A 26,610-nucleotide genomic window follows, 5' to 3' on the forward strand; every position below is an offset into this window, starting at 1 on the left:
TTTGAGAGTAATTCACTTACGCAAGTCTCCCCCAACCAAGTGCAAACAAGAGGCCCCATGACCCCGGCGACTGTTAATGGAGCCTTTCGTCTCACAATCACCTGTTTTATTCCAGCCACAGTCTGCCGAGACTTCAGGTTGTTTAAATCTCATTCCTTCCTATATACAGATGTTCTTCCAGCTGGTAGTGTTGCTAGCCAAGTACATAGAATCTCTTTGCCCTTCTGAAGATGGAGGGAAAAGTAATCAACTGTAAAAGATAGCTCAAGAAATATCACTGCTGCCCATGCTTGTCTGGGGAGAGTGACGGTGCAGGGGGGCCTGTGTAGAGCTAGGAAGAAGGACCCAGATCAAATTGTGTAGAACGAGATGAGAGAGAAAAAATATTAAGATCTGATGACTTGACAATGAGCAGGGCATTGCCTCAATAAAGGACAAGGGACAAAGTCACAGTGGTTCTCAACCTGTGGGTCGCAACCCCTTTGGCGGTCGAACGACCCTTTCACAGGGATCATCTAAGACCATCCTGCATATCAGATATTTACATTACGATTTATAACAGTAGCAACATTACAGTTATGAAGTAGCAACGAAAATTTTATGGTTGGGTCACAACATGAGGAACTGTATTTAAAGGGCCAGAAGGTTGAGAACCACTGGACAAAGAGAAGTTGAGTTGGATAGTTTGTCTCTAGGAAAGAGACTGTTTCCGAGAAAATTCTGGAAGTAAGAAATGAGGTGATTATTAACGCTCAAAATGTAATGGGGTAGCTTAGTTGCACAGTTTTGGAATTTAAGGGAAATTAAAGAAAAAGAATAGGGTTCATATATGAGCAAGAAGCTAAAAAAAAGAGCCTGATTCTTGGGTGGGATCTGAACTCAGAAGGGCAAGTGGAGAGGCTTTGCAAGTTTGCTTGAGTTAAGCTTTGGCAGGGTACGAGGAATGACACTGCCTCTGTGTTTTGTTTCTGGGTATTTGCTGTCCAGGATAGGCCTGGAAGAGTGAGAAGTGAAAGCATCAAGTATAAAAGCTTCAGGCTAGGTCTTTAGAAAAAAACACTTCGTAAGCCCTCAAATGCTACCTGTGAATAAATACCAGAATGGCTGCGCCCCATTTGTGTATTACAGGCACATGCATGCAGGCAAACACACACACACACACACACAATTTGGTAATTGAAAAAGTTTCTCTCTATAGGCCCTGCTTAGTATTCATTGGCCTAGAAACTCAAATTGGATGTGCTATATCCCTGATACCCTTTCCTTCTCAATCACAGAGGACCCTGGCAAATACTGTTCAAACCTTAGCCTTGAGCTGTCCACCTGCTCCATCATCATGGATGTGAGAGAGAAACATCGATCCTTCTGCACAAGCCCCAACCAGGGTGCGGATTGAATCCGCCACCTAGGTATGTGCCCTGACCAGGAATCGAACCCATGACTTTTTGGTGTTTCTGATGACACTCCTACCAACTGAACCACACCAGCCAGGGCCAATGTTCAGTTTTTAAAAGAATATAAATTTTTTTGCCTAAAAGGTTGTTCCGATGTACACTTTTCTGAGCAATATAGACAGGTTCTTATCAGTCCACATTCTTGGCAATACTTAGCATTGCCAGACTTTTAAATTGTAAATCTGGTATGTTTAAGATGGCAGCTAATTATGGTCTTGACTTGCATTTTTTATTACTAATTAGTTTAAGCATTTTGCCAACTTTATTCATTATGTGTTTTCTATGCCTGCTTTTATCTTCTGTCTAATTTTATTAATTTCTGCTCTTTTGTTTATGAATTCCTTTGTTTTGTTTTCTTTCAGTTTACTCTTTTGTTCTTTTTCTAAGCTAGGTGCTTAATTCCCGTTTAGCCTTTCTTCTTTGTTAACATAAATAATTAAGCTTATATATTTCATCAAATACTGGCTTCCACTGCATCTCACAAGCTTAAATGTGCAGTACTTTCCCTCTCATTCAGTATTTTAAATTTCCCAGTAAGATTTCTTCTTGATCATGAGACATGTAGTACTTATTAAATTATAAGTTAAAATATTTAAAATTTATACCGTTGTTATTGATTTCTAATTTGGCTGCATTTTGGTCAGAGAATATGGCTGTTCCAGTTGTCTATTTCCACATAACAAACCACCCCAAGATAGTGACATAAAACAATGCAATTATTTTACTTATGGATCTGGGAGCTGCTGGACTCAGCCAGGCAGTTCTTTCTCAAGGTCTCTTAAGCAGCTGCAGTCAGGTGGTAGCTGGGGTTAGAGTCTCTTAAAGGTTTTCCACTCATGTGTCTGGTACCTGGACTCAGAACACTCAAACAGCTTGAGCTCCTCCTCCTCCTCCTTCTTTTTCCCCTTCCCCTTCCCCTTCCCCTTCCCCTTCCCCTTCCCCTTCCCCTTCCCCTTCCTCTTCTCCTCCCCCCCCTCCTCCTCCTCCTCCTCCTCCTCCTCTTCCTCCTTCTTCTTCTTCTTCTTCTTCTTCTTCTTCTTCTTCTTCTTCTTCTTCTTCTTCTTCTTCTTCTTCTTCTTCTTTCTCTCTCTCTCTCTCTCTCTCTCTCTCTCTCTCTCTCTCTCTCTCTCTCTCCTTTACCTTTGGTGTCTCCACATCAAGGTCTCAGGCTAGCTAAACTTCTCACATGGAAGGCTCTAGAGCAGTGGTTCTCAACCTTGGCTGCACATTAGAATCACCTGGAAATCTTTTTAAAATCCTGATTTCTGGGCCTCATCCTCTGGAAATTGTTTCTTTGTTATGGGGTGGGGCCCCAGAAATCAGGATTTTAAAAAGATTCCCAGGTGATTCTAATGTGCAGCCAAGGTTGAGAACCACTGCTCTAGAGTGAGTGATTGTCCCAAGAAAAACTCACTGAAGCCACCTGACCTTTCCTAACCCAAGTCGGAGGTAAAGCAGTCACTTGTACCACATTCTGATCATTGAAAGTCACAGGGATATAAAAGGCAAACACACACACACACACACACACACACACACACACACACACACACATTTGGGAGGTGAAGAAAGGAAGGTGAGAGAAGAAAAAGATCAGAAGAAAAGACAACAAAATACCTTGCTCAGTTATTGAATGTTATGGGAAATAAAGGTCATATTTAAGAGCACTGCAAATGTAGAGTATTGTTACATACCAGGCAGTCTACATAATGACTCGGATGTAGAAGGTTGTAGTGCAGGAAAACAAGACAGCCACCCACATACTATCATCTTGTATTAGTTTGGTAGTTTTTTCCAAAGTGTTTGTGCCACTGAGAGGAAAGGGTGGGTCCAAAGTGTTCTGTCAGTACCACGTTGGGATGGTGGTTGAGTATTCTTTTTTAATAGTCACGGTAGGTTTCTTGGAAGGGAGAGTAGATGTAGAAGAGAGAGTAAATGTATGGAAAAGTACTCTTAGTGAAAAGTGTGAAAGGAATCTCACCCACAGTGATAGAAACACTCCATTTTGAAACTCCAGTGGGAGGATTAAAATCAAAATATTATTTGCAAATTAGTGCAGCAAAAAGGGAGGGGCGGCAGGAAGGAAAAGGAAGACTTTATGTTTAAAACGGCCGTTTTTGTGAAGAGTCTCAAAATTGTACCAAACCAAACCGCATGGTCTGGTTTCCATGGAAAGGAGTAGGGACCACACCACATCCCTCGGGAGGCCTCGGTGATGGCAGAGGAGACAGAAAAGCCTCGTACGTGGGTTTCTGAGAAATGGGGCTCTGGTACAGGTGAGGAAACATGAGAAGCTGGCCTTCGAGGGGAAAGAGTTCAACCATAGCAGGCACAACCCAGGGATTTGCAGCAGCACGCTCAGCGGACGGCAGGTTTTTTATTTTGAATTGGTGTGAATCATGGTGCCTACGAGTGGATGCTATTTCCTTACCACCACTTTTTTTTTTTTAAGCAATTTTGCATGTGCTTAGAGGCCTACTAAAAGAAGTGAATGTGAATATTAATTCAACATTACACTAAAACCTAAAGATAGCTAAAGGGACCTGAGGGAACGGCTGGTCCGACCCCTTCCTTTTACATTTGAGGAAAGGTGAGACCTGAAATAGTGCTCCTTGCCCACATGGTTAGACATTAAAGCCGTGGTCATGATCATCATTGCAGAAACCCAGATTCTAGTTTTTTGTGTGTGTTTTTATTTTTAATTTGTCAATTACAGTTTTCATTTAATATTATTTTATATTAGTTTCAGGTGTATAGCACAATGGTTAAACATTTATGTAATTTATAAAGTGTCCCCCCAAGAAGTCTAATACCCACCTAGCACCATATATAGTTACTATGGGCCCAGTGCATGGATTCGTGCACCTTGAAAAAAACTGTCGGCCGCGAGGCTGTGGTGGGCACAGGGGTGGGTCTCGGCACATTTTCCGTGCCCCCGCCCAGCCTCTCCCACCTCAGCCCCTGGTCTGCTGTCTGCTGGCAGCCCCACTCCCGCTGCCACTGCTACCATGCACTGGTGCTGATAGCGTAGAGCATTTGGGGCTAGCGCTAGCAGCTGGTGCAAGCAGCGGCCACTTCCCCGATCGCCCCTCAGGAGCAAGAGGAGGTGGAGAAACCCTTAGGGGCGATCAGGACCGGCACCGGGCGCCGGCTGCAGGTGCAAGTGGGGCTGGCGCTGGCAGTGGGTGCAAGAGGCGGCTCCGGCGCCAACAGTGGGTGTGAGCGGGGCCATCACCGACAGTGGATGCGAGAGGTGGCTGCTGGCCCCTATCGCCCCTCAGGAGCAGAGGGAGGTGGAGAAGCCCTGAAGGGCGATCGGGCTGGCAGCCACCACTCATAACCACTGACAGCACTGGGCAATCGGGGCCAGCAACGATGCAAGCGGCAGCTCCGGTGCCGGCAGTGGGTGCAAGCACTGAGCAAGACCGTGGCACACGGGAGCAAAGAATTTTCAGTAACCACCAGAGGCTCACCCCAATGACAGCGACCAGTGCCCTGCCTCGGTCTGGCGCCCCCGCTCCCCTGCTCCACCATCCCGCCATGGGTGATGCCCACCATATTCCACGCTCTGCCACCTGCTGCCGATACCTACCAGTGACCGGTTATTCGGTTGTGCCGCCATTTGGTCTATTTGCATATTAGGGTTTTATATAGATAGATACAAAATTACTGACTACCTTCCCTATGCTGTTCTTTACATACCTGTGACTATTTTGTAACTGACCATTTGTACTTCTTAATCTCTTCACCTTTTTCACCCAGTCCCCCAACCCCCCTTCCATCTGACAATCATTAGTTTGTTTTTTATACCTGTGAGTCTGTTTCTGTTTTGTTTATTCATTTGTGTGTATTTTTAGATTTCACATATAAGTGAAATCATATATTTGTCATTCTCTACCTGACTTATTTCACTTAGCATAATACCCTCTAGGTCCCTTCATGTTGTTGCAGATGATGACATTTCATTTTTCACGGCTGAGTAATATTCCATTATATATGTACCCACTTATCTGTTAACTAGAGGCCCAGTGCATGACATTCGTGCCCTGGGGGGTACGGGGGGCACGATCCCTCAGCCTGGCCTGCACCCTCTCGCAGTCTGGGACCCCTCGGGGGATGTCTGCCTGCCAGTTTAGGCCTGCTGAGAGCGGACCTAAAGTCCTTAGCGCTACCACGGAGGCAGGAGAGGATCCCGCCACCACCACTGTGCTTGCCAGCCATGAGCCCAGCTTCTGGCTGAGTGGTGCTCCCCCTGTGGGAGCACACTGACCGCCAGGGGGCAGCTCCTGCATTGAGCATCTGCCCCCTGGCGGTCAGTGCACTGGTCATTTTTCCGTTCGGTCTATTTGCATATTAGGGTTTTATTATATAGGATAGGCACTTAGATTGCTTCCATATCTTGGCTATTGTAAGTCATGCTGCAATGAACATAAGAGTACATATGTCTTTCTGAATTAGTGTTTTGGATTTCTTCAAATAAATACCAAGAAGTGGAATTGCTGGGTCATAGGGTAGTTTTATTTTTAATATTTTGAGGAACCTCCATACTGTTTTCCATAGATGCTGCACCAATTTGCAATCCCATCAACAATGCACAAGGGATTGCATTTTCTCCACATTTTCACCAACACTTGTTGTTTGCTGATTTATTGATGATAGCCATTCTGACAGGTGTGAGGTAATATCTCTTGTGGTTTTAATTTGCAGCTTTCTGATGATTAGTGACATTGAGCATCCTTTCATATGTCTATTGGCCATCTAGATGTCCTCTTTGGAAAACTCTCTTTTCAGTTCCATTTTTAATTGGATTATTTGGGGCATGAGTTAAGTCGTATGAGTTCTTTATAAATTTTGGATATTAACCCTGTATCAGATGTATCATTGAGGAGTAGGTTGCCTACTCATTTTGTTGATGGTTTCCTTTGCTGTGCAAAAACATTTTAATTTGATATAGTCCCATTTGTTTATTTTTTCTTTTGTGTACCTTGCCAAGGAGATATATCAGAAAAAAAAATATTACTAAGAGCAATGCCAGAGAATTTACTGCCTATGTTTTCTTCTAGGAGTTTTATGATAAGCTTCAAATTCTTTCTTCCTCAGTTATTAGTGTGAAATCAAGCAAGTTATGTAACCTCTCTGAGTTGAATTCCTTATCTGTAATAATAATATTTACCTCTAAATAATATTGTATCTTCAATTTAAAGTCCTTCGTTAAATGACCCAGCATTCTTGTTTCACCATGTAAGTCATACCCATTTTTATTTATAAATAATAAAATATATACTTATAGATAACAATATGTAATTTATGTAATATATATTATATATCATATATATCTATAATTTTTTTTAAAATAAGCCAAGAAACAGGAGAAATTATTGTGTGAGCAACTCAGGGCCACTAATAGTGTGTGTGACCAAGTCAGAAACATGACTTATATCAGATCTCTTTCCTCTACATATGCATGAACCTAAGGACTCTTACCGATTTATTTTTCTAATTCAGACCCTGAGAACTCACTGGTTATGAAATTCAGTGGTGGTTGTTTTTTTTTTTTAAATGTTACCATTTATATGTTTGTTTTGTCAGCCCATCAAAAAGATGACAATAATCAGTATAAAAACAGTTGTTTATTGAACAATAGACTATTTGTATAGGAGAGATTTAATCTAGCCTGTTCTCTCCTGATAAATCTTCAAACATCAGTCTTTCCCAATTCATGACTCTTATTAGCAGGTCTACTTTTTTAAATGCATAATTTGTTGCTTTGTAGCTCCCTCAAATACAGCTTAATTCAACTGAATTCATACGAGATAAGTGACTGAGTTAGTAACGCGTGAAAAGCCAAGCGTGACGAGACACTGCAGCTCCATCCTCCTGTTGACTATTAAAGTAAGTTAATGACCTGGAGCTGTGTAGGGGTTTCCAGAAATAACACTATAAAGGCCAACTTGCTGCAGTTAGCAGCTAAGGAAAAGGACTGTTTATTATTTTTCAGGAGATTGCCCAAACCCATGCCGTAGTATTTTTATTTAAGAAACCAATCTCCTATGAAGAAACAGCAACAAATTGCAAATGAACACAAAGCAGCTCCTTAAAAACAATCTTATGAATGATTTCACGCAGATTTTCGAAGCTGTTAGGTACAGAATTTTCTTTGAGCAGGTGCTTTAGAAATGCTAGATATTGATTTAAAAGTCAGAGTTTAGAAGGAATTACATAAATGGCTCATTTTTAACAGGCCGGTAGAAAACAATAGTTTTTGCCCACATGGTTAAAAGCTAACAATGACTATTTTGGCATTGTAGTTAGTTCCAGAACAACTCTTAGGTCGGCCAGGATTTATTTATTCGTAGATTCATACACACACACACACACACATTGCCTTTATGGAAAATCTGAATGCTTCTCAGAAAGTCAGTCACCCTAGGTCTCCAATTTATACTCTGACCTTGCTGGCCTTTTTGCAAGGGACTTTTATGGAGGCCTCCTTCTATGCAAGGCATCTATTTATGATGCTAGGGGAGGTAGAAAAATCAAATAAAACAGCTAAAGTATTTCTCAGAGTAAATAGTGAAACCTATTTTAAAAAATGGCCCAACTGGTGTGGCTCACTGCTTGAGCATCTACCTATGAACAGAGGTCACGGTTCAATTCCCGGTCAGGGCACATGCTTGGGTTGTGGACTAGATCCCCAGTGGGGGGCAGGTAGGAGGCAGCCGATTGATGATTCTCTCTCATCATTGATGTTTCTCTCTCTCTCTCCCTCTCCCTTCCTCTCTGAAATCATTTAAAATATATTTAAATAAATAAAGCAAAAATCCCACTTGTTAAATGACCTTGTATTGTAAATTGATTTTGTGTCTTAGCATTTCTGCCTTCAAAACATGTAGGGAAAACTACTTAAGTAAACTCCTAGTTAATAATTGAAAAGAACAAATAAGTAAGACCTTTGAATTTTGTTTGAATCTTGTTGGGTTTTTTGGTATCATAAATAAACAAAGCTTAAAAGGCAACTGACAAACTTGTAAAGATATTTTTATAATAAATGACAAATGGTTAATATCCCTAATGTATAAATAATATTTAGAAATCAGTAAGAAACAACAAAATGTTTCATCAAAAGAGGATTATATGATTAATTATATGGGCAACTTTAAAAAAAATACAACTGGTTTATAAAGATAAATATATTCAACTATTATAACAAAAGGACCAGACCAGACATAAAAGGACAAATACTGTACGATTCTACTTAAACGAGGTACTTAGAATACCCAAGCTCCTAGAGACAGGACGTAGAACAGTGGTTACAAGTGGCTGGCAGGGAAGGAAAATGGGGAATCCCTGTTAAATGGATACAGAGCTTCGGTTGGGGAAGATGAGAAAGCTCTGGAGATGGATGGTGTTGACAGTTGCACAACATTGTGAATATACTTAATGCCACTGAACTGTACACTTAAAAATTAGTAAAATCATAAATTTTATGTTATGCATATTTTACTACAATAAAAAAAAATTCAGCCAGTTTAGTATTCAAACAAATGTAGACTCAAATAAAAAATGAGATACTTTTGCTTTTTCAGTTAGTTAATAGAAATGGCAATTATAACTTTGGCAGTTCTTAACCTGGAGAAAAATAGATACATCCAGACGCTGGTGAAAATATAAGATAGCTGCAAACTTTCTGGATGAGAGTTTAGAAATATATATCAAATGTCCTAATACCCTTTGACCTCTTAATTCACAGTAGAAGAATATGCCTAGGGAAATTACCATTTTGGCTCTTTCAAATTTACTATGTAAGAATATTCAATAAAGAAAAGAGGGGTATATCCATAGATGGAATAAGGAACAACTATAAAAAGTCACATTCTTCAGCTATATTAAGTGAAATACAATATTACAAAACAATGTGCACTGTGACCTCAATTTTGTAGACAAAGTATGTGTACTTAAATACCTGGCCGGAAGGATAGACATAAAAGTAAATCTATAGTTGTCTCTTGTAGTGAAAGTATGAGGTTTAATTTTTTTCTTTATACCTTTTTGTAGTTTCTTAACTTTTTAACAATGAATGTTTTATCTTTATAAAATTTAAATAATTAGGAAGCAAAATGTTAAATATTACTAGTACTTATAAAATAATGTTGGCCATCCTCAGCTTTCAATGAATCTACAAGCTCAAAAAATAACTCTTAAATCAAGGGTAATGTCAGAATAAACAAAGAATCAAAGCATGCCATTAAAATTGGCTAATTCAGCGGGAAAGTAGCCCAGATTCTTTCATGGAGTAAAAAATAATCGCAATTTTGACTTTTCACTTGGCTTGATTTCTGTGTTTGTCAGAGGTCACAGGAAAGAGCCAGCACTGGTGAAGGTCGGATGGAGGTGGGGGCACAAGGGCACTGACTGGGAGCCAGAACTTCTGGGTTCACTTCTTTGCCATTTGGAGCAGAGAGGCCTTTGCCTAACCAACTACCCAAGCTGTTAAATGAAATAGGAGATTCTGCGGTAAATATTGTTATTACCTCGGGAAAGCATGCCCATTGATTTATCAAACCAGTAGAATTGAGAATTCAGTGTGTTCAAACCTTCCACTGAACTTTCATAGAACTGGATCTGTTCTGACTTTCCAGCTGGTAACTTTCTTCCCCAAGCCCTCTCTTCATGTTCATTGTTTTGAGTCATTTACTGAATTTTTTTATTGAGGTATAATTGATATATTACATTAGTTTTAGATGTAAAATGTAATGATTCAATATATGTATATATTAGAAAGTGATCACCACATAAAATCTTGTTAACATCCATCACCGTACACTATTGCATTTTTTTTCTCGTGGTAATAATTTTTAAGATCTGCTCTCTCAGCAATTTTCAAATATATAATACAGTATTATTTCATTAATTATAGTCACTCGCCATGCTGTACACTACACCCCCAGGACTTACTTATTCGTGTTCATTTTTGTTTCACCAGCACAAGGGTTAAAAAATATTTGTTAAATTATAAAAGTACTAAGCCAGCCTTGACCGGTGTGACTCAGGGTACATGCCCTGGGCTCAATCCCCAGTCAGGGGCGTGCAGGAGGCGGCCAATACATGTTTTTCTCTCACATTGATGTTTCTCTTTCTCTCTCCCTCTCCTTCCTTCTCTCTCTAAAACCAAGAAAAACAGCCCTAGCTGGTTTGGCTCAGTGGATAGAGCAGGGGTGGGCAAACTTTTTGACTCGAGGGCCACAGTGGGTTCTTAAACTGGACTGGAGGGCCGGAACAAAAGCATGGATGCAGTGTTTGTGTGAACTAATATAAATTCAAAGTAAACATCATTACATAAAAGGGTACAGTCTATTTTTTTTTTTTTTTTAGTTTTATTCATTTCAAATGGGCTGGATCCGGCCCGGGGGCCATAGTTTGCCCACGGCTGGGATAGAGTGTAGACCTGTGGACTGAAGGGACCCAGGTTCGATTCCAGTCAAGGGTGCATGCCCAATCAATCAGTGATTCTCTTTCATCATTGATGTTTCTATCTCTCTTCCTCTCTGAATTCAATAAAAACATATTTTAAAATAAATAAAAATAAATACTATGCCAGGCTGGTTCATATTTGGGGCATAAGTGATTATCCAAAAAAGTAGTTTTATATTATATTTATGTAGGAACAAGGGACCCCCCCCCCTGTTTTTTAAATATCACTAGTAGACTAAGTAAACCTTCCCATTTTTAAACTTAAATCGTTCAAAAATGTTGTCCAAAAGATCTACTGAAAAAGAGAGCTACTTTTGATAGTATTTAAAAGGGGTGAATTTATTTCACTGCCTAAAGCTCTCTTGTTCTCCTCTTTCCCCATCCCACACCCCCAGAATTTGAGTTTTAAATGTTTTTTAAAAGACTAGATACTAGGATAGATGGTGGGGGAAGAACCCAGACTTGGGTCACTGAAGCTTAAATATAAATAAATGTTTTAAAAACAACCATTAAATTTTGAATTTAAGTACTTCTCTTTAATTAATACTGTTTAAAAATTATTTTCAAAACTTTCTTTTATTTGTCATATTTCCTTTGACCATTACAAATAAAATGATTTTATGCACTAATTTCACAATGCTGCATTGAACACAAATCATATTACAACACTTTCCAAGCACAGGAATCTTTTAGTTCCTGTGGGAGAGAAATAATTTTTCCAAAGAGATTGCTTGGCTCATCTCACTAGAGCAGAGGTTTAAATTCATTGCCCCACAGCTAAATGAAGCCCAAAGTTGAAATTACTTGGCATGGGTTTAGATTTTTTAAAATTTGTTGCCAGCTGGGCCCTGGCTGGATAGCTCCGTTGTTTAGAGGGTCTCCCCATACACCAAGGTTTCAGGTTCTATCCCCCATCAGGGCACATACAAAAGGGAACCAATGAATGCATAAACAAGTGGAACAACAAATCAATGTTCCTCTCTCCCTCTCTCTCTCCCTGTAAAAATCAATTTTAAAAAACAGATTTGTTGCCAGCATCTAAAAATTGAGAGAGTTGATATAAAAATATAGAAATCTAGGGGCTCTTGAAAAATCTTTAAGCCCCAAGCAGTGGGGTTGGTGTGTTAACATTTGCCAACAACCCAGTGGGCCTGAGTGGCGCTGCCCTCTTGGAGGGTCCTGCGCTCCTCAGTCTCACCTGCCTGGGGCAGCTTGCTTTCCTAACCAGCATTACCTGCCTGAGTGCCTGTAGACACGTTTTTGCTCTTTTCTTTCTCTTTCTTTCCCTTCCTTCCTTCCTTCCTTCCTTCCTTCCTTCCTTCCTTCCTTCCTTCCTTCCTTCCTTCCTTCCTTCCTTCAAAATGCAAGGGGTTGTCTTTAGTCACTCAGCCTTCCGTCATGCAGGAGTTGGCCATGTGATGTCTCTAGCCTTGGTAATATGACGTTGAATGTGAAAACATCCAGGTAGGCAGGGTATGGATATTCTTGTGGACAGATTCCATGAAGCTGATGCCCAAACAGAGAAGAGCATGGAAACGAGCAAACAGCATAGGACCTCGTATCAAACCTTTTTTCTTTCTTTTGTTCTCATCTGCCATTAAGAACAAATTGACAACAATGGTAGCAATCGAGCCTCGTGTACTGTGATTTTTTTTTAATTCCCATGTGTTGAAGGAGTTTCAGAGGACCATAGACTGCTGGGTGGGAAATGGGCTACATTAATCCCTGCCTCTTAAGAGGCCAGGGTTTCAATACCCGAATCTTATTACAGCTCAGCTAACAAACCCAGTCTAATGTCATCTGCCCGTGACAGACAAATGAAACCTTTTCTGGGTGATGAGTTGAAGGTTAAATGAAGAGGAAGGACTCTGCACTGTCTCGGGGACCCTCTTTCATCAGGTTAAGCACCACTGTTTGTTGACGCTCTTAATGACTTTTCCAGTCCTTCCTTCCCCCAGTTCATAAAGGCTCCTCAGATTCAGACAGGTTAAAGTCAAGGTCTTGTTTTGTTTCCATCTTCTCCTAGGTAATTATTTAAATAGAAATTGCATGTTTTTGCTTATGTGCCCACTTAGTTCTACATAACGGCTAACATTATCAAGTGCCTACTGTGAGCGAAGCACTTGCATACATTATCTTATTTAATCCTCATTAAAGCTCCATGAAATGTGCACTATTTCAACTTTCTTTTCAAAGATAAACTGAAGTTTCAGAGGCTAAATAATGTGTTCATCACACAGCCAGGAAGTGGCCTGCTCCCAAAGTCCTGCTTTCAACCACTATTCTACGTACGTAGCAGCCTTCCACATGTAGCATGTCCATTTCTAACAGGAGCAAGAATTAAAACTATGCAAATTGGGGTTTGGCCCAGGACACAGGCTATGTCAGGAAACCAAAGAAGTGTAGAAGTGAAAGCCAAATGCCAACCAATACATCACCAAGGGAAATGTCTTTGGAGTTATTAGTCTTATTAGATGATGAACAATTCCCATACTATAAGTCTCCAAAGAGATGTGATGAAATGAGAGAAGATCCAAAGGAAACGACATCAATACACAAGAGAAAAGGAATGTGCCTTGAACCAGAAGACATGCGTACTGAGTGGGGTGGGCATATTGCGAAGGCACAGACTCTTAGAAACCTAATTAAAGTAAACTACAACTTCTCCCGCTAATAATAAAAATTAAGAACTTATTCTGAGAATTGATATGCTTTGGGTGAGATGCTTAGAATATAGAATATATTTTTAAGGTTTGGATTTCTAATAAATAAGGGAAATTAGCATATTTAGGAGGTGTATTCCTAATTTCCAAGTTTGAAATACACACTGCAGCCTAAATGATCTTTTCAGAATGCAGATTTGATCATTGGAGACATTCTCCCATGAAAATGGCTTCTCTCTGTTCATCACTGTTAAAGATTTTAACAGTCATGCAGGGAATCAAAAGTTCTTGCCCTTACTTATCCAGCATCCCCTGGAATCACATCACCCCACCCCTGCCCCTTACTGGCAATTGTGAGCACTTTGGCAGCTCTTCTAGCACCCAAACTTCAGTGGGCACTCCCTCTTCTGTTGTCTTGGGCCAGGTCAGGTCCCGACTTCCACTTCCGGGCCCTCACACCTCTTTTTCACGTGCCCCTTTTTGCCTCCCCACTAGGCTGTAAACTCTGAGTAGGCAGAGGTGGGCCTGCTCTTGCTTACCTTTGTGTCCTTGGGAATTCACATCTGTCTCAGGAAAAGAAAGCTTAGTATTGCTTCTATACCAGTGATGGCGAACCTATGACACGTGTGTCAGAGGCGACACGTGAACTCATTTTTTTGGTTGATTTTTCTTTGTTAAATGGCATTTAAATATATAAAATAAACATCAAAAATATAAATCTTTGTTTTACTATGCTTGCAAAGATCAAAAAATTTCCATATGTGACACGGCACCAGAGTTAAGTTAGGGTTTTTCAAAATGCTGACACGCCGAGCTCAAAAGATTCACCATCACTGTTCTATACACTCTTTGATTAATTATATGTTAACTTCTTTCCAGTTGGCTGCACTTAATCTGGTTGGGCTCCTTATCAAGGTCATCCTGTTTACAGTGGTGTCTACAAAATACTGTGCTACATTTGAACTTTTATCAAGAGTAGCATTTAGTAAGAACAGCCCAGACTTGGAGACCCTTGTCCTACCCAGCGGTTGTAGGTAGGTGAAAGCCCTGGACGTATTGCTGAATAGAGAAGTGCCATGCCTTCCTGAAATGCCCTCTTCAGAGCCTGGTTCTGGTTTGGGTAAGTTAGGGAGCCAGTTGTGGAGGTAGCACATGTTTATTGTGTTTGAAACACATGTGAAAAAGAATGTTGTGTATGTACACTAAGACCTAACTATGAAATCAATACATTTTAAACTCAGAGAGACTAAATTCTCCCATTTGCATTTACCCCAATTTAAAAGTAGACTCTGCCCCCAGCTCCCCTAACCTCTCCCCTACTTTATAGAATGCCACGTAAGACACTACACATATTTCACTTGTTTATTTTGTCTACTGTGCATCTTCCCCACCCGGAAGTAAACTCCAGGAGGGATGGGATGTTTGTCCTTTTTGCTCACTGCTATATCTTCACAGCCTAGAATAGTGTTGGGCATATATACATGCTCTTGATATGTTTGTCGAATTAATGGGTTTAGGTTACTAGTAGTTTTCTTTGCCCAGAGGTAATAGGCAGTACGTATCAATTAGCCCCAAAGTAAATTTTCATGGAACTGGCCTGGATTTTTTAAAAAAATCTTAGAGAGATTGTTTTCATTTATGAGCTTTAAAAATATTAGACTTCCTAGTATATCAGGGGCCCTCTAATTACAGTGCCTCAGAATCTCCAGAGCTCTTGAAGAAATGCAGATTATCACCACCAAAGATTATAACTCTGCCCAGCTGCTATAGCTCACTGGTTGAGCCTCGATCCATAAACCAGGAGTTCAGGGTTCGATTTCTGATTAGGGCACACACCCCTGTTGCCTGCTGGATCCCCAGTAGGGAGCGTGCAGGAGGCATCTCTCCCATCATTGATGTTTCTATCCCTCTCTCCCTGTCCCTTTCTCTCTCTCTGGAATTGATAAAAACATTTAAAAAAATTTTTTTAATAGATTATAGCTCTGCCATCTGGGGTCCGGTCCTACCAGTTCCAGGAGCTGCATGAGGTTGTAGCCCAAGGGCCAAGATTTGAGAAATACTGGCTGGGACTGACTGCACACCTTAGACTCCACATGTGCGCAGTAAAAGCTCACCCTTCCCTACAGCAGTATTAATTACTTACATTACGCCTAGGGGCTTTAGCAATGAATAATCAGTGTCCAAAGGACTGCTACTTTCCCCATTATACAGACCAGAAAAGGCTGATTTATCCCTACTTCCCCACATCCCCTCTGTTCACGCGGATGGATGCGGTTCATAGAATTACTGAGACTTTTAAAAAGTGTGCAAAACTACCAAGAAAGACAGGAAAAGTGCGCGGGGTCCCGCGGAGACCTCCCGGATAAGTAGACGCCTCGTGGGCGCCCCCTTTGCCTTTGCCTCGGGCTCCAATAGTTGGAGACCTTTAGGCGTTTCCTGCTGCAGACGTGCACGTCCCCCAGGATAACATTCCAGCTCCGGCCGGGGAGGGGCGGGGCCAGGGGCGGGGCCAGGGGCGGGGCCAGAGGACCGCCCGAGGCCGAGGCTGGCGAGCCCGGCCGCAGGGAGGCAGCGAGGGCGGGGCCAGTGGGAGGGGCCGGCTGAGTGGGTGGAGCCTGAGGGCTGCAAAAGGCAGTGGCGGGCTACCTAGGAGGTGGGGAGGGAGCCAGGTTGCCACGCCCGGTCCCTCCCCTCGGGGTGGGTAGTGCGGGCGGGCGCGGCGGGGAGGTGGCGCCAGAGGCAGTGCGCTCCGGCCGCCCGTGCGAGTGCGCTTCGCTGCTGCCCTGGCTATGGCCGATCTTCGTGGCCGGAGTAACCGATCCCGGGCTCCTCGCCGGGTTCCCTGAGCGCCCTCCCCTTTCAACCTCGGAAAAGCCCTGCGTTCTTCCTGGGCCCGCGGCGAGTGGCACCGAGAGGAGTGGCACCGAGAGGCGAGCCAGGATGCGCTGAGGACCGCTGGGGCGCTCGTCCTGGGTGCAGCCGTGGGTGGCGGCGCGGAAGCCCAGGTGTGTCGGGCTACCTCGGTTTCCCCACTGAGCGCCTGCCGCCCCCCGCCGCACTTGATGTGCAGAAAGAAGCCGGACACCATGATCCTAACACGTAAGCTAGACTTGTGCCTTGCCGTCGGGCCAGCTGCGGGAGCCAGCTGCGGAAGGGACCCGCCGCGGAGGAAATGTCACGCCACCTTGTCAAGTCGGTGCCTGGCGCTCTGTGCTTTTGAAACGCTTTCCGAGGAGGCTTGGGACCGAGTCGCCCGAGCTTCTTGGAGTGGAGGAGGTGGAGTGTGGGGAACACAAGGGGTTTGGGGGGTGGGGGGAGAGGTCTTAATCTCGGGTAATGTCTCCTGGGGGGGCATTGCCCGGGACTCACTGGCTGGCGCGTCCCGTGGGCTCCGGGAAGGGCTGCGGGCTGGCGGGGGAGGAGACCGCGGCTAATGAAGCGAAGCCCACGTTCACTTCCTGCTGGGGCTCGGGACCTAGGGCCGGGCTGGGGGTGCATGGCCAGGCGTGGGGCGCGGGGCCGCTGGAAATAACCAGGCGGTGATGGCCTCTGACTGCGAGGACCGACCGTGCTCGGCGTGACCGCATTCTAGTATCTTTTCTGCCAGTACTTGCTTTCCTTCGCCATCGGAAGGAACATTTATTATTTAGGGACGTTGAGATCGTGGCGGCATTTGGAAATTTAAAAAAAAAAACGTGAAAGTCAGTTAATCAAAAACTTGTTTTCATTTCAAACGGTTCTGTTGAAATAACTCAGAAAATCTGAGTCCGGTGGCTGCGCCCCTGGAGCGTGTTGAAGCTCTTTCCAGCCCCGCGGTTGGTCTGCGCGTGAGGGGTACGTGCTGGCAGGGCTGCCGTGGAGCTGACTTCACGGGCTGGGGCGTTGATCGGTTTCGCAAAATGTCCCGCGGAGATGCCCACGCCCTTGGCCCCGGAGGGGGCGCCCGCGCAGAGCGGGTCCCGGGGCCAGCGAAAGGAAGGAAGCACGCCTCCCGGCCTGGCTTTTTTTTCTTTCCTCGGAGCCAGGCGACGGCCTTTTGGAGCCCTGCCACCCCTGTGACCTTGTCCCCACCTCCGACGTCACGGGCCGGACGAGCTTTTGATCCTGCCGAAGGAGGTGCACCCTTGGCTGCAGCCAGGCGACCCTGCTACGTGTCTTTCCAGAGCTCAGCCCCTGTCACGAGGGGAGCTGAGTGGAGCCCGGGGGAGGGAGGCTGGCGAATCGGAGCCGTGTCTGGTGCTGATGTTTCACAAACACCCAGTTTATGCTGGTTGTTGGAGAAGGAAACCCCTGTGTCTAGTCAGTCTGCTCTGTGGAGAAGGAAGCCTTGTCCCACGCCAGCTGTGAGTAGTCTTAATACGCTCAGCCTGGTTAGCAAATGGGTTCATTCTCGGGATTCCGAGGCTGGCTCAGCCATGGTAATGAAGGTATGCAGCCCAGACACAGCCATCCGCTGCAGAAAGATTCACGAGGGTGGCATCTATGACGCATTTGGGTAGAAAAAAAACAGCTCTGGAGACAGGAATACTGAGTCTCAAATTACATTTTTTTCCCCCAAACTGCTGAAAGGATGAGGGAAAATAATAGCCCAGCAGAACTCTGAATGTAAATCTATCCGCAGCTCCAAGAGGTTGACTAACTCAGCATCCATCTGGTCCCCTGCGGGATCATTTGCAGACCATACTTGTGGAACTGGTGGAGGCACCCAGTGCCATCTTGGCTTGCAGACTCCAGCAGATGGTCGGAGGGGTGCCCTGTAAGTCAACAGCCCCCCTGGTCAAAGAACTAAAATCCTGGAGATTGAGTGTCAAATAGTTAGCAGATGTACACTCAGAAGTTATTTCAAGACATTTTGGGAGAAAATGTTGGCGATTGCTCATATTAACTTTTATTGTAGCATGCCAGACTTACAGCGTGGCCCTGGCCTGGGTGCATACTTTTATGATTAGCACTACTGTTCAGAGTTTAAAATGAAGCACAGCAGACTGACTTTCTCTCCCGCTGCCTTTCGAAGTTTGCTTTTGACCAAAACAGAGCTTACTCCAGTTCAAGCTGAGCGTGTGACACCTTACACCCAAAGGGACTGACCCCGTTTCCCAGCTCTGCAGAATCAGAATAAGTAGCTCCCAATTTAAATCTTTCCATCGAGTGGATGGGAAACGTGGTTTGGGTGACTTCCATGTGTCTCAACTTCCCAGTTGTAGATCTTATGAGAAACAACACTGAAGTGCCTTAAAGAGTGAAAAGGTTGAACGGACGGGTAGTTAGTTAACTATGGCTAGTTGTAGGCAGCGATCCAAGTTTTAGTACACTGGTCCCGTCAAAAGATTTAACTCTATTTGTGGAGCAAAGGTGAGAGGCCGGTTGCACTTTAACCTCTAAAGCCTTTCTTTATTTATTTTTTTATTTTGTTAATGTTCTATACCGCATTTCAAATATGGTTTAAGGATGTTTTTACATTGAAAAAGGATGTTTGGTTGCTGCTGGAAAGGATACCATATTAACAGAAAAACTTGTTATGATTGAACAAGTTATTGCTGTGAGTGGGTGAAAATCGTTCTCAAACTCTTTGTAAAATTAGCGTGGGGGCTGAGAGGGGATGTGGCGGGCCCCAGTGCGATGCTGCCAGTCAGAGGCTTGGTGGGATTCCAAGAGGTGGTTTCAAATACAAAAATAAGTACTTGGGTTTCCCTTGGTGTCCCCATGGAGATTTTAAGCCATGATGCAATGCTCAAGTGAGAGTGGTATTTTTATGACTTAGGTGAGTAAATATGCCATTTGAAAAATACCCAGGGAAGGGTGGAGGTGAATTGGGCCAGAAGACAGGGGCATGTAGAGTACAGCGGGTGTAAAGTGCGTGGTACTGTTCTGAAGAGAGCCTTGTGCTTGGACAGGATGGTCCAGTATTGTAAACACGAGTTTCTCATGCTTAGTTCTCCTTCCTAGCAACAGGAAGACGGAAATGAGGCCATGCAGAGAGGGGGGGAAAAAAGACCCTGGCTGGCTCCAGACAATACTTGACCCACCCTAGCATTCACCCTGTATAGCCAGAAGACTTGCAGAAGTAAAAATAACTTCAGATGTTTCCCTTTCCTCCCTGGCTGTTGCCAGATTGCTGAAGACTGAATAGTTGGTGCTTTAGAACAGTGCTTTTCAGCCCGTGTGCCGCAAGAATTTTTAAAACGTTTAATACCTCACTATTCAGTCGGGGGCACTGACCTATTTTCCCTTAGGTTGTCAAATAAAAAAATGACAACAGCCAACCCAACAATGGCCATCCGGTGTGACTGATTCAAAACTATACTTTTTTTTTTGTCAGATTGGGAAAAAATATATATGTGTTTTTTTGGTGTGCCACGGAATGTTAGTTATTTTAGTTTTGTGCCAGGAGATGAAAAGGTGTAAATCGCTGCTTTAGAACATTCTAGCAAAACCTGGCCCCAGGGTGTAGCTAGCAGCGAGGCACACATAATGCCAAAGCCTGTGCTTGAAATTATAAAGCAGACCTGGGGAGAAAGGAGATTTTCGTGTTTCATGTTTGCATAATCCAGTCATTAGAATGATATGAATTGAGATCCAGTGGAGGAGAGAAAATTTAATTTCTGAATTTAGTCATTCCTCTGAGTGCTCATTTGAGCAGGATTTACCCCTAAGAGACTTACTTACCTGGGAGCAGTAGGTCTACAATGCAAAGGAAGTATCTATACAAGCACTCAAGGCCCAGATTTTTCTCGCTGTGGAGGTGCAGGTGAACTGATGCCCAACCGTAAAGTGCAGAGAACCAAACACTCTGTCCCAGAAAGCACAGTCCCATGGTCCTCTTTTCAACGGCTGTGCGATTAGGAGGAAAATGCTTTTCGGGAGCCACTCACAACTGTCCTTATAGCCAACGCTGTGGCCATTGCCTATGGGGGAGCCTAAAGATCTGAGGGGTGGTTCCTCTTTTAAGAAGATGGTGCTGTAGGGTTAAAGGATGTTTTCTAGGCATGGGTTGCTGGTGTGAATGCAATCAGTGGTGTTTTCTTTCACCCTCAAATTAGTCAGAAATCTAATTAATGTAAAAGGGGGAAGATTCCCAGCTGAGAAGGGCTGTCTACACTTCTGCTTGGGGGACCCATGTTATTGTAAAGGATTATCGTGATCAAGGATAAGGACTAGGGAGTAGGCCCGCTGGGGTTCTTTAATTAGGTCGACTCTGCCTTTGCATTTCTCTCACTAGCTACTCCCTCCTTGCCATTGAAATTTATAGCCTTGCACATTTGGCCTGTATACTGTTAGAGTCGCTCACAAGAAACACTCAGCCTTCTCTATTATGGACACTCCTTTTTGAAGTTTTATAAAAAATGTGCAGACTTTTGACAAGATAGTATTAATATTACAGAAGTAAAATGGGTGGTGTTTGCATTCATGGTCACATTTAATTTTTGCTGCCGCACCACAAAGCAGATACAGTGGGTCTCCCTTTCACGGGTGAGAGGACTCTGAGGCTTGGCCAGGTCTCTCACTACCTGGCACACCTAGGTTTTCAACCAGCTGTGTGTGTGTGAGTCCCAGCGGAGAGGGATGTATTTGTCAGGAGTTGATTCTGTTTAGGGAACAGTATTTGTCCCTTGGCATCGTGCGCCTTGCAGTAGCCACAGTTTCCTAGGGGACTTGAGCTCCGAGGTGGGGAGCTACAGTGTTGGGGTTCCGGATAGAAAGCAGTGGGTTTTGCACCCCTTCTCTGGAGGCCCAGTGGATGGAGAGTGAGCCTCTTTCTCTGACGAATAGATAAGGAGCCTGGGTACGGTGGTCTAGCCTGTGCTGACTGCCCCGGATATGCTCTCTTCAGTGACAGTCTTTTTCAATAATATGTCTAAGGGGAAATATGTCTAAGCGGGAATGATCTCGCAGATGAAACTGAAGACATTTGAATGGCATCATGAAAATGCCTGCCTAGTAGGAACTAATGTTCTTGGGCACCCAAAGGCAAAATGTGAAAACTTAACTGAAGTCAAGCCAAAACATAGAGAAATCAGTTTCTCTTAATCATTCATCCTTGGTTTTTATTCGGCTACTTGACTGCATTTCACCGTGGAAAGCCCTGTAAGCTCCTTTTCCATTCCCATATGCCTCTACTTGGTGGCCTTCTCAGGTGTCTCTCTCTCTCTCTCTCTCTCTCTCTCTCTCTCTCTCTCTCTCTCTCTCTCTCTCTCTCTGTCATCCCAAGGAGGAAAATCAAAAGCGCACTGAAGGCTGAGGTGGGTGAAGCCAGTCCTCAGGCCTTTGACACCTCCCATCCACGTTTTGTTCCCTTCCCCGCCCCGCCTCCGAGTGTCCTGCGGAGAGGACTGGAGGCTGCTTCCTGGCTTGTCAGAAAGGCGCCTTCCTTCTTGCGGGAGTCCCTGGAGGATGTCTGAGGGACAAAAGTTTTCCACACCCTGAGGCTGTAGCCTTTCTCGGGCGGCTGCACTCAGGAAGCTGGAGAGAGAGGAAGGGCCTTGGGGGTGAGAAGGCCTGTGGGCCCCCCCCCCCCCCCCCCCCCCCCCGCGCTGGGCTGCACCACAGCCACGCTGTGCCTTTTGTCACATCCAGGTGATAAAGTAGATGGAAGATGCCGAAATCATCGCCCCCTCCCGCATCTGGGGAAACCATGGACTCCTAAGGGACACGCTCCGCGCAACTTTCTGTTTCAGACTGTAGTGTGAAAAAGGGATCTTGCCTAGTCCTTGTGTTTGTAAAAGTCATTGCATGGGAAATTCCAGAACTTTGCAAAGCAGCCTGGAAAAACATTGCCTCTTCCCTGCTGAGAAGTGGGGAAGTTCAGTGACTAGGCCAAGGTCACCTGCGAATTGAATGGAACTTCATACCCCTTCCTGTCGGATGTGACAGCCTAGCGGGAATAGCAGCAACATTAGGATCTTAATGTGTGTGTAGGGAAAATGCTTCAGTTATCAAACCAGAAGGGTTCCTAAACTAGATAGGAGTACCTGAACCAAATTTTCACCATTAGATGCCATGAGTTGTGTGTGTGTGTGGGGGGGGGGGGGGGGGTTATAAGTAATTTTGATGAAAATTATTCTTAAAAGCCAAAACCGGTTTGGCTCAGTGGATAGAGCGTCGGTCTGTGGACTGAAAGGTCCCAGGTTCGATTCCGGTCAAGGGCATGTACCTGGGTTGCGGGCACATCCCCAGTAGATGTGCAGGAGGCAGCTGATCGATGTTTCTAACTCTCTATCTCTCTCCCTTCCTCTCTGTAAAAATCAATAAAATATGTTTAAAAAAAAGAAGAAAAAAAGAAAATTATTCTTAAAAGACAGTAATACCTTTGAAAATACTTTTTGGCACAAAACAGTCCAATTGAACAGCATTACCTGTTTGAGGTTAGACATAGGAATGGCTAGAGATGGCTTATATTGACCATGATCTGCCCTGTGTTTTCACGGCTGTCCAATAAGGCAACTTGATTTTTTTATTTGATTCTTGATTTTCTTTTTTCCTCTTTGTCAGAATTATCTGAAATATGGATGAACATTTCTTTAGAATTCCTCACTATTCCCTTTATTTCTAATTTACAGGTTTTTGTAGCAGTACAATTTGCACAGTATTTTCTCTATTTCCTGTTCTATAGCACCCTAGAATTTAGGGCAAAAACCAAAGATTGGGGGTAGGTGGGTGGGACCTTAGTAGAGTTAACTAGTTAACATGTTAAAAGGAAGAATCGATGTGCTTGCCAGCCTTTAATGATGGAGATGGTAGGGTTACTTTAAGTTTGTAACAAGGCATTTTGCCTTTAACAATAAAGGAAATGGACTATATAATCCTAACACAGATGCATCACTTTACACACAAAAAAGCTCGAAAAATAAGGGCCCTTAAAAGTATTATTTAGATTGTTTCTTCAGATTGCCTTCTTAATCTACGCAGTTATCATCTTTAAAGGGCTTCAATGCATGGCTTGAAAGGCATCAGTATTTGATATAGAATACTAAAAATATGTGTATGTACTCGAATGTATAAATGAATCGAAATCGAAAGAGGAGGTGATGCAGTATTCATTTCCTTAATCGTTTATTTTCGTTTCAGTTGGACTTCTTTGTGCTGGGTAGTAAGTGCCAACTTTGATTTGTTGGGAGTATTTTCTGTTCCTGGAAGTAATTAGATCAGCTCAAGTCTGGAGTGCCTGATAAAACCATGTCCTACATGGGCTCGAATTCATGCTGAGCCGTTTATCTTGCAAGGGAAGAGCATGTATGTTTTTATGTGAGCTACTTGCCTTTCTTTGGTTGGTGTTAAAAACAGCATTTTGCAGACTCTCGAACTAAATGATCCCCAAAGGGGATGTCACATGATTTAATTTTGCATTTGCCGAGTGTCACGGCATGTGCCTCATCCCAGGTACAGGCTTGCAGGGCGGGCCTCCCAAGATTCCCTTCTTTCAAGGCGAAGCTATTTATTAAGTTGTCATCACATCATTGGGGAAAATGGGTCCTTTTATCCCCCTTTAGATGATTTCTAGGAATATTTTTTACTAGAAAGCAACATATCTGCTTCCAAACTTCAAGCAGGAAAAGGAAAAAAACTTAAAAAGAAAACTCCCCAAACTTCCAGTTCTTACTCGCACTAAAAACCGGTTCATGCTTTAAAAGTGAATTTAGAAAATCAGGGCTTAAAGCAGTACTATTGTTCTGACTTCTGAGAGGAGGAATGATGTGTTTGTGAAATTGATAGTAAACTTGGGAACTGACAGTAGAAATGAAACCTGTTCTTAAGGTTGTCAGTGAGAAGGGGGCCTCCGACTGAAGCCTGGGGGGTTTGCAAAGCCTGTGGCAACCCCAGGTTTTACAGATGAGGAAATAGGTCCAGAGAGATTATTTTCTTAAAGCTACTTAACTGAACAATGAGTTCTTTCCTGGACCAGTTTTCCTGGCCTGTTACGGTATACTTCGCCCCCTTTCTGTGATGGATTGTTAGAAAGAGTTTGGGACACTCAGATGCAAAGCTAGTTTCCATCTGAGGAAATGGAGCCGATTGCTCATTGGTTTACCAGGCGATGAGATGCTTACATCTACTTCCCACTTCATGCCTGCCCTTCCTTTGCTGTGTTACAGTAAATCCAACTATTTACCACTCCTTCACAAACACTTGTGCTCCCCCATCTCTCCACCTAGAGCTAGGTCCTAGCTCATTCTGTGTCTACTCCCAGCCTCTTCTCCTACCATCCCTCCGTCCCTCCCTCCCTCCCTCCCTCCCTTCCTTCCTTCCTTCTTTCCTTCCTTCCTCCTTCCTCCCTCCCTCCCTCCCTCCCTCCCTCCCTCTTCTCTTCTTTCCTTCCTTCCTTCCTTCTTTCCTTCCAATCTATCTTTGTTTTTCTTCCTTTTTTTCTTTCTATGAAAATAATGTATTTCAAATTGGTTGCTTTGGTGGGTAACAGATAACATGTTCAAAATAAAATAGAAAAATATAAGGCTGCATCACTTACCGTGTTACTTGGTGAAACTTGTTTCGGCCTGACGTATGCTTATACGTACACAGTGTGCTTTTCTACATGAATGCATGCACATATTCATACACATTACCTGCATACATGCATGTACAAGGTTACAATGTAAAACGTATTTCTTATTGTGCATCCTGGTCAGAAAAATTAAGACCATTTTACTGGAACAGAAATCGTATTGTAGCACATTTATTGTGTGATGTTTACTTATTGAGCAACTGCTATGTACCCCACACTGTTGTAGGTGCATGGGACATATATCAGAGCTTACGGGGGGGGGGGGGGGAGAGGCTAGTAAGGGTGGATCACTTAGCCTGTGGGAGATGGGGTGACAGACAGAGTGTAGTAAGGAGCCCCAGACCAGGGCACATGGCCGTTAAGACTTTGGCTTTTCACGTAGGAAGTGGTGACTCATTGGTGCTGCCTGTATAGTCCCTTGGGACCAAACGCGTGGCCTGTGAATAGCCCTCAGGAAACCAATCCGTCCTAAGTAGAGGATCAGCAGGCACCTCGCACTCCACGGGGAACTACCTTTCCATGTGGCTTCCTGCTTTGGGGCAGGAACCTGTGTCTCTGGTTGTTCCTGAGCAGAGCTGGCAGCATGCTTAGCAAATGTTCAATAAACCAATATCGAGTGAAGAGGGGATGAAGATTGGCCCCACTTCCATGCGTGACGGTACTAGAACATATCGAACAGTGGATTAGAGTCAGCTGCTCTTAGGCCAGATGGCCTGAGAAACGGAATTAGTGTCAACAGGTTTTTTCAGAAGCTTCCTAACTGGTTTCTTTCAGAATCTGCACAGCAGGGCTTTAGAATTCTTTCAGACACGTGAGGGTAGGAATGCTTCTAGTTGCCAGTCCAAATCTTTGCTGGGATGAGGTAACATTAGCGTTTAATTAAAGATTAATATATAAATACTGCTATCTGACTTGGCCCACCTAAATCCGTTTTACATCGGTAACTCCTGATAACCAGTCTTCGGCATCTGTGTGTGTTTGACATTTATTTTTATTAATTGCAAAGAGAAAAGGATTCAAGTCATAGTTCTTGGTCTGAATTAGTCCTCTAATGCCTTACGCTTTTGTTTAAGGAAGAAATTCGGGCAACATTTATTTGCTTTGAGCCCCGGTTGTGGGGTAGCATGTTGTTAAAGGAGCCAGGGAACCTGAGAGTGCCCACTGTGAAGACCACAAACAGAAGGTTTATTTTATTTTTTGTTAATCCTCATCCGGGGATATTTTTCCATTGATTTTTAGAAAAAGTGGAAGGGAGGGGGGAGACAGAGAGAGAGACACATTGATGTGAGAGAGACACATCAATTGGTTGCCTCCCGCACGCGCCTGGACCAGGGCCAGGGGTCCAGCCTACAACCAAGGTACTTTCCCTTGATGGGAATCGAACCCGGGACCCTTCAGTCCATGCTGTAGCCACTGAGCCAAACCAGCGAGGGCAGTAATCACTTCCTGCTTCCCCTCAGTCACTGTTACTCAACCTGCTAAGAGCAGCAGGTTTAACAGAATGATGACGGGTTTGGGGAATTTC

General features: G+C 43.8%; 1 protein-coding gene across 19 annotated transcripts in view; it reads left to right on the forward strand.

Annotated features, from left to right (window-relative positions):
• DLC1 (DLC1 Rho GTPase activating protein) overlaps positions 1-26,610 on the forward strand; it is a 367,353-nt gene that overhangs the window by 305,143 nt on the left and 35,600 nt on the right. For 4 of the 19 annotated variants that reach the window (XM_036300748.1, XM_036300746.1, XM_036300747.1 and 1 more), the window contains exon 1: positions 16,289-16,687. The exons of 12 other annotated variants lie outside the window; for them this stretch is intronic. Coding sequence is in view for 3 of the 7 variants with exons in the window: in XM_036300746.1 (XP_036156639.1) it covers positions 16,651-16,687 (37 nt within the window). In the remaining 4 variants the exon portion in view is untranslated. 3 more of the 19 variants (XM_036300751.1, XM_036300752.1, XM_036300749.1) reach the window with 2 other exon arrangements.

This window comes from Myotis myotis, unplaced genomic scaffold (genome assembly GCF_014108235.1).
Source record: "Myotis myotis isolate mMyoMyo1 unplaced genomic scaffold, mMyoMyo1.p scaffold_m19_p_3, whole genome shotgun sequence".
Lineage (NCBI taxonomy): Eukaryota > Metazoa > Chordata > Mammalia > Chiroptera > Vespertilionidae > Myotis > Myotis myotis.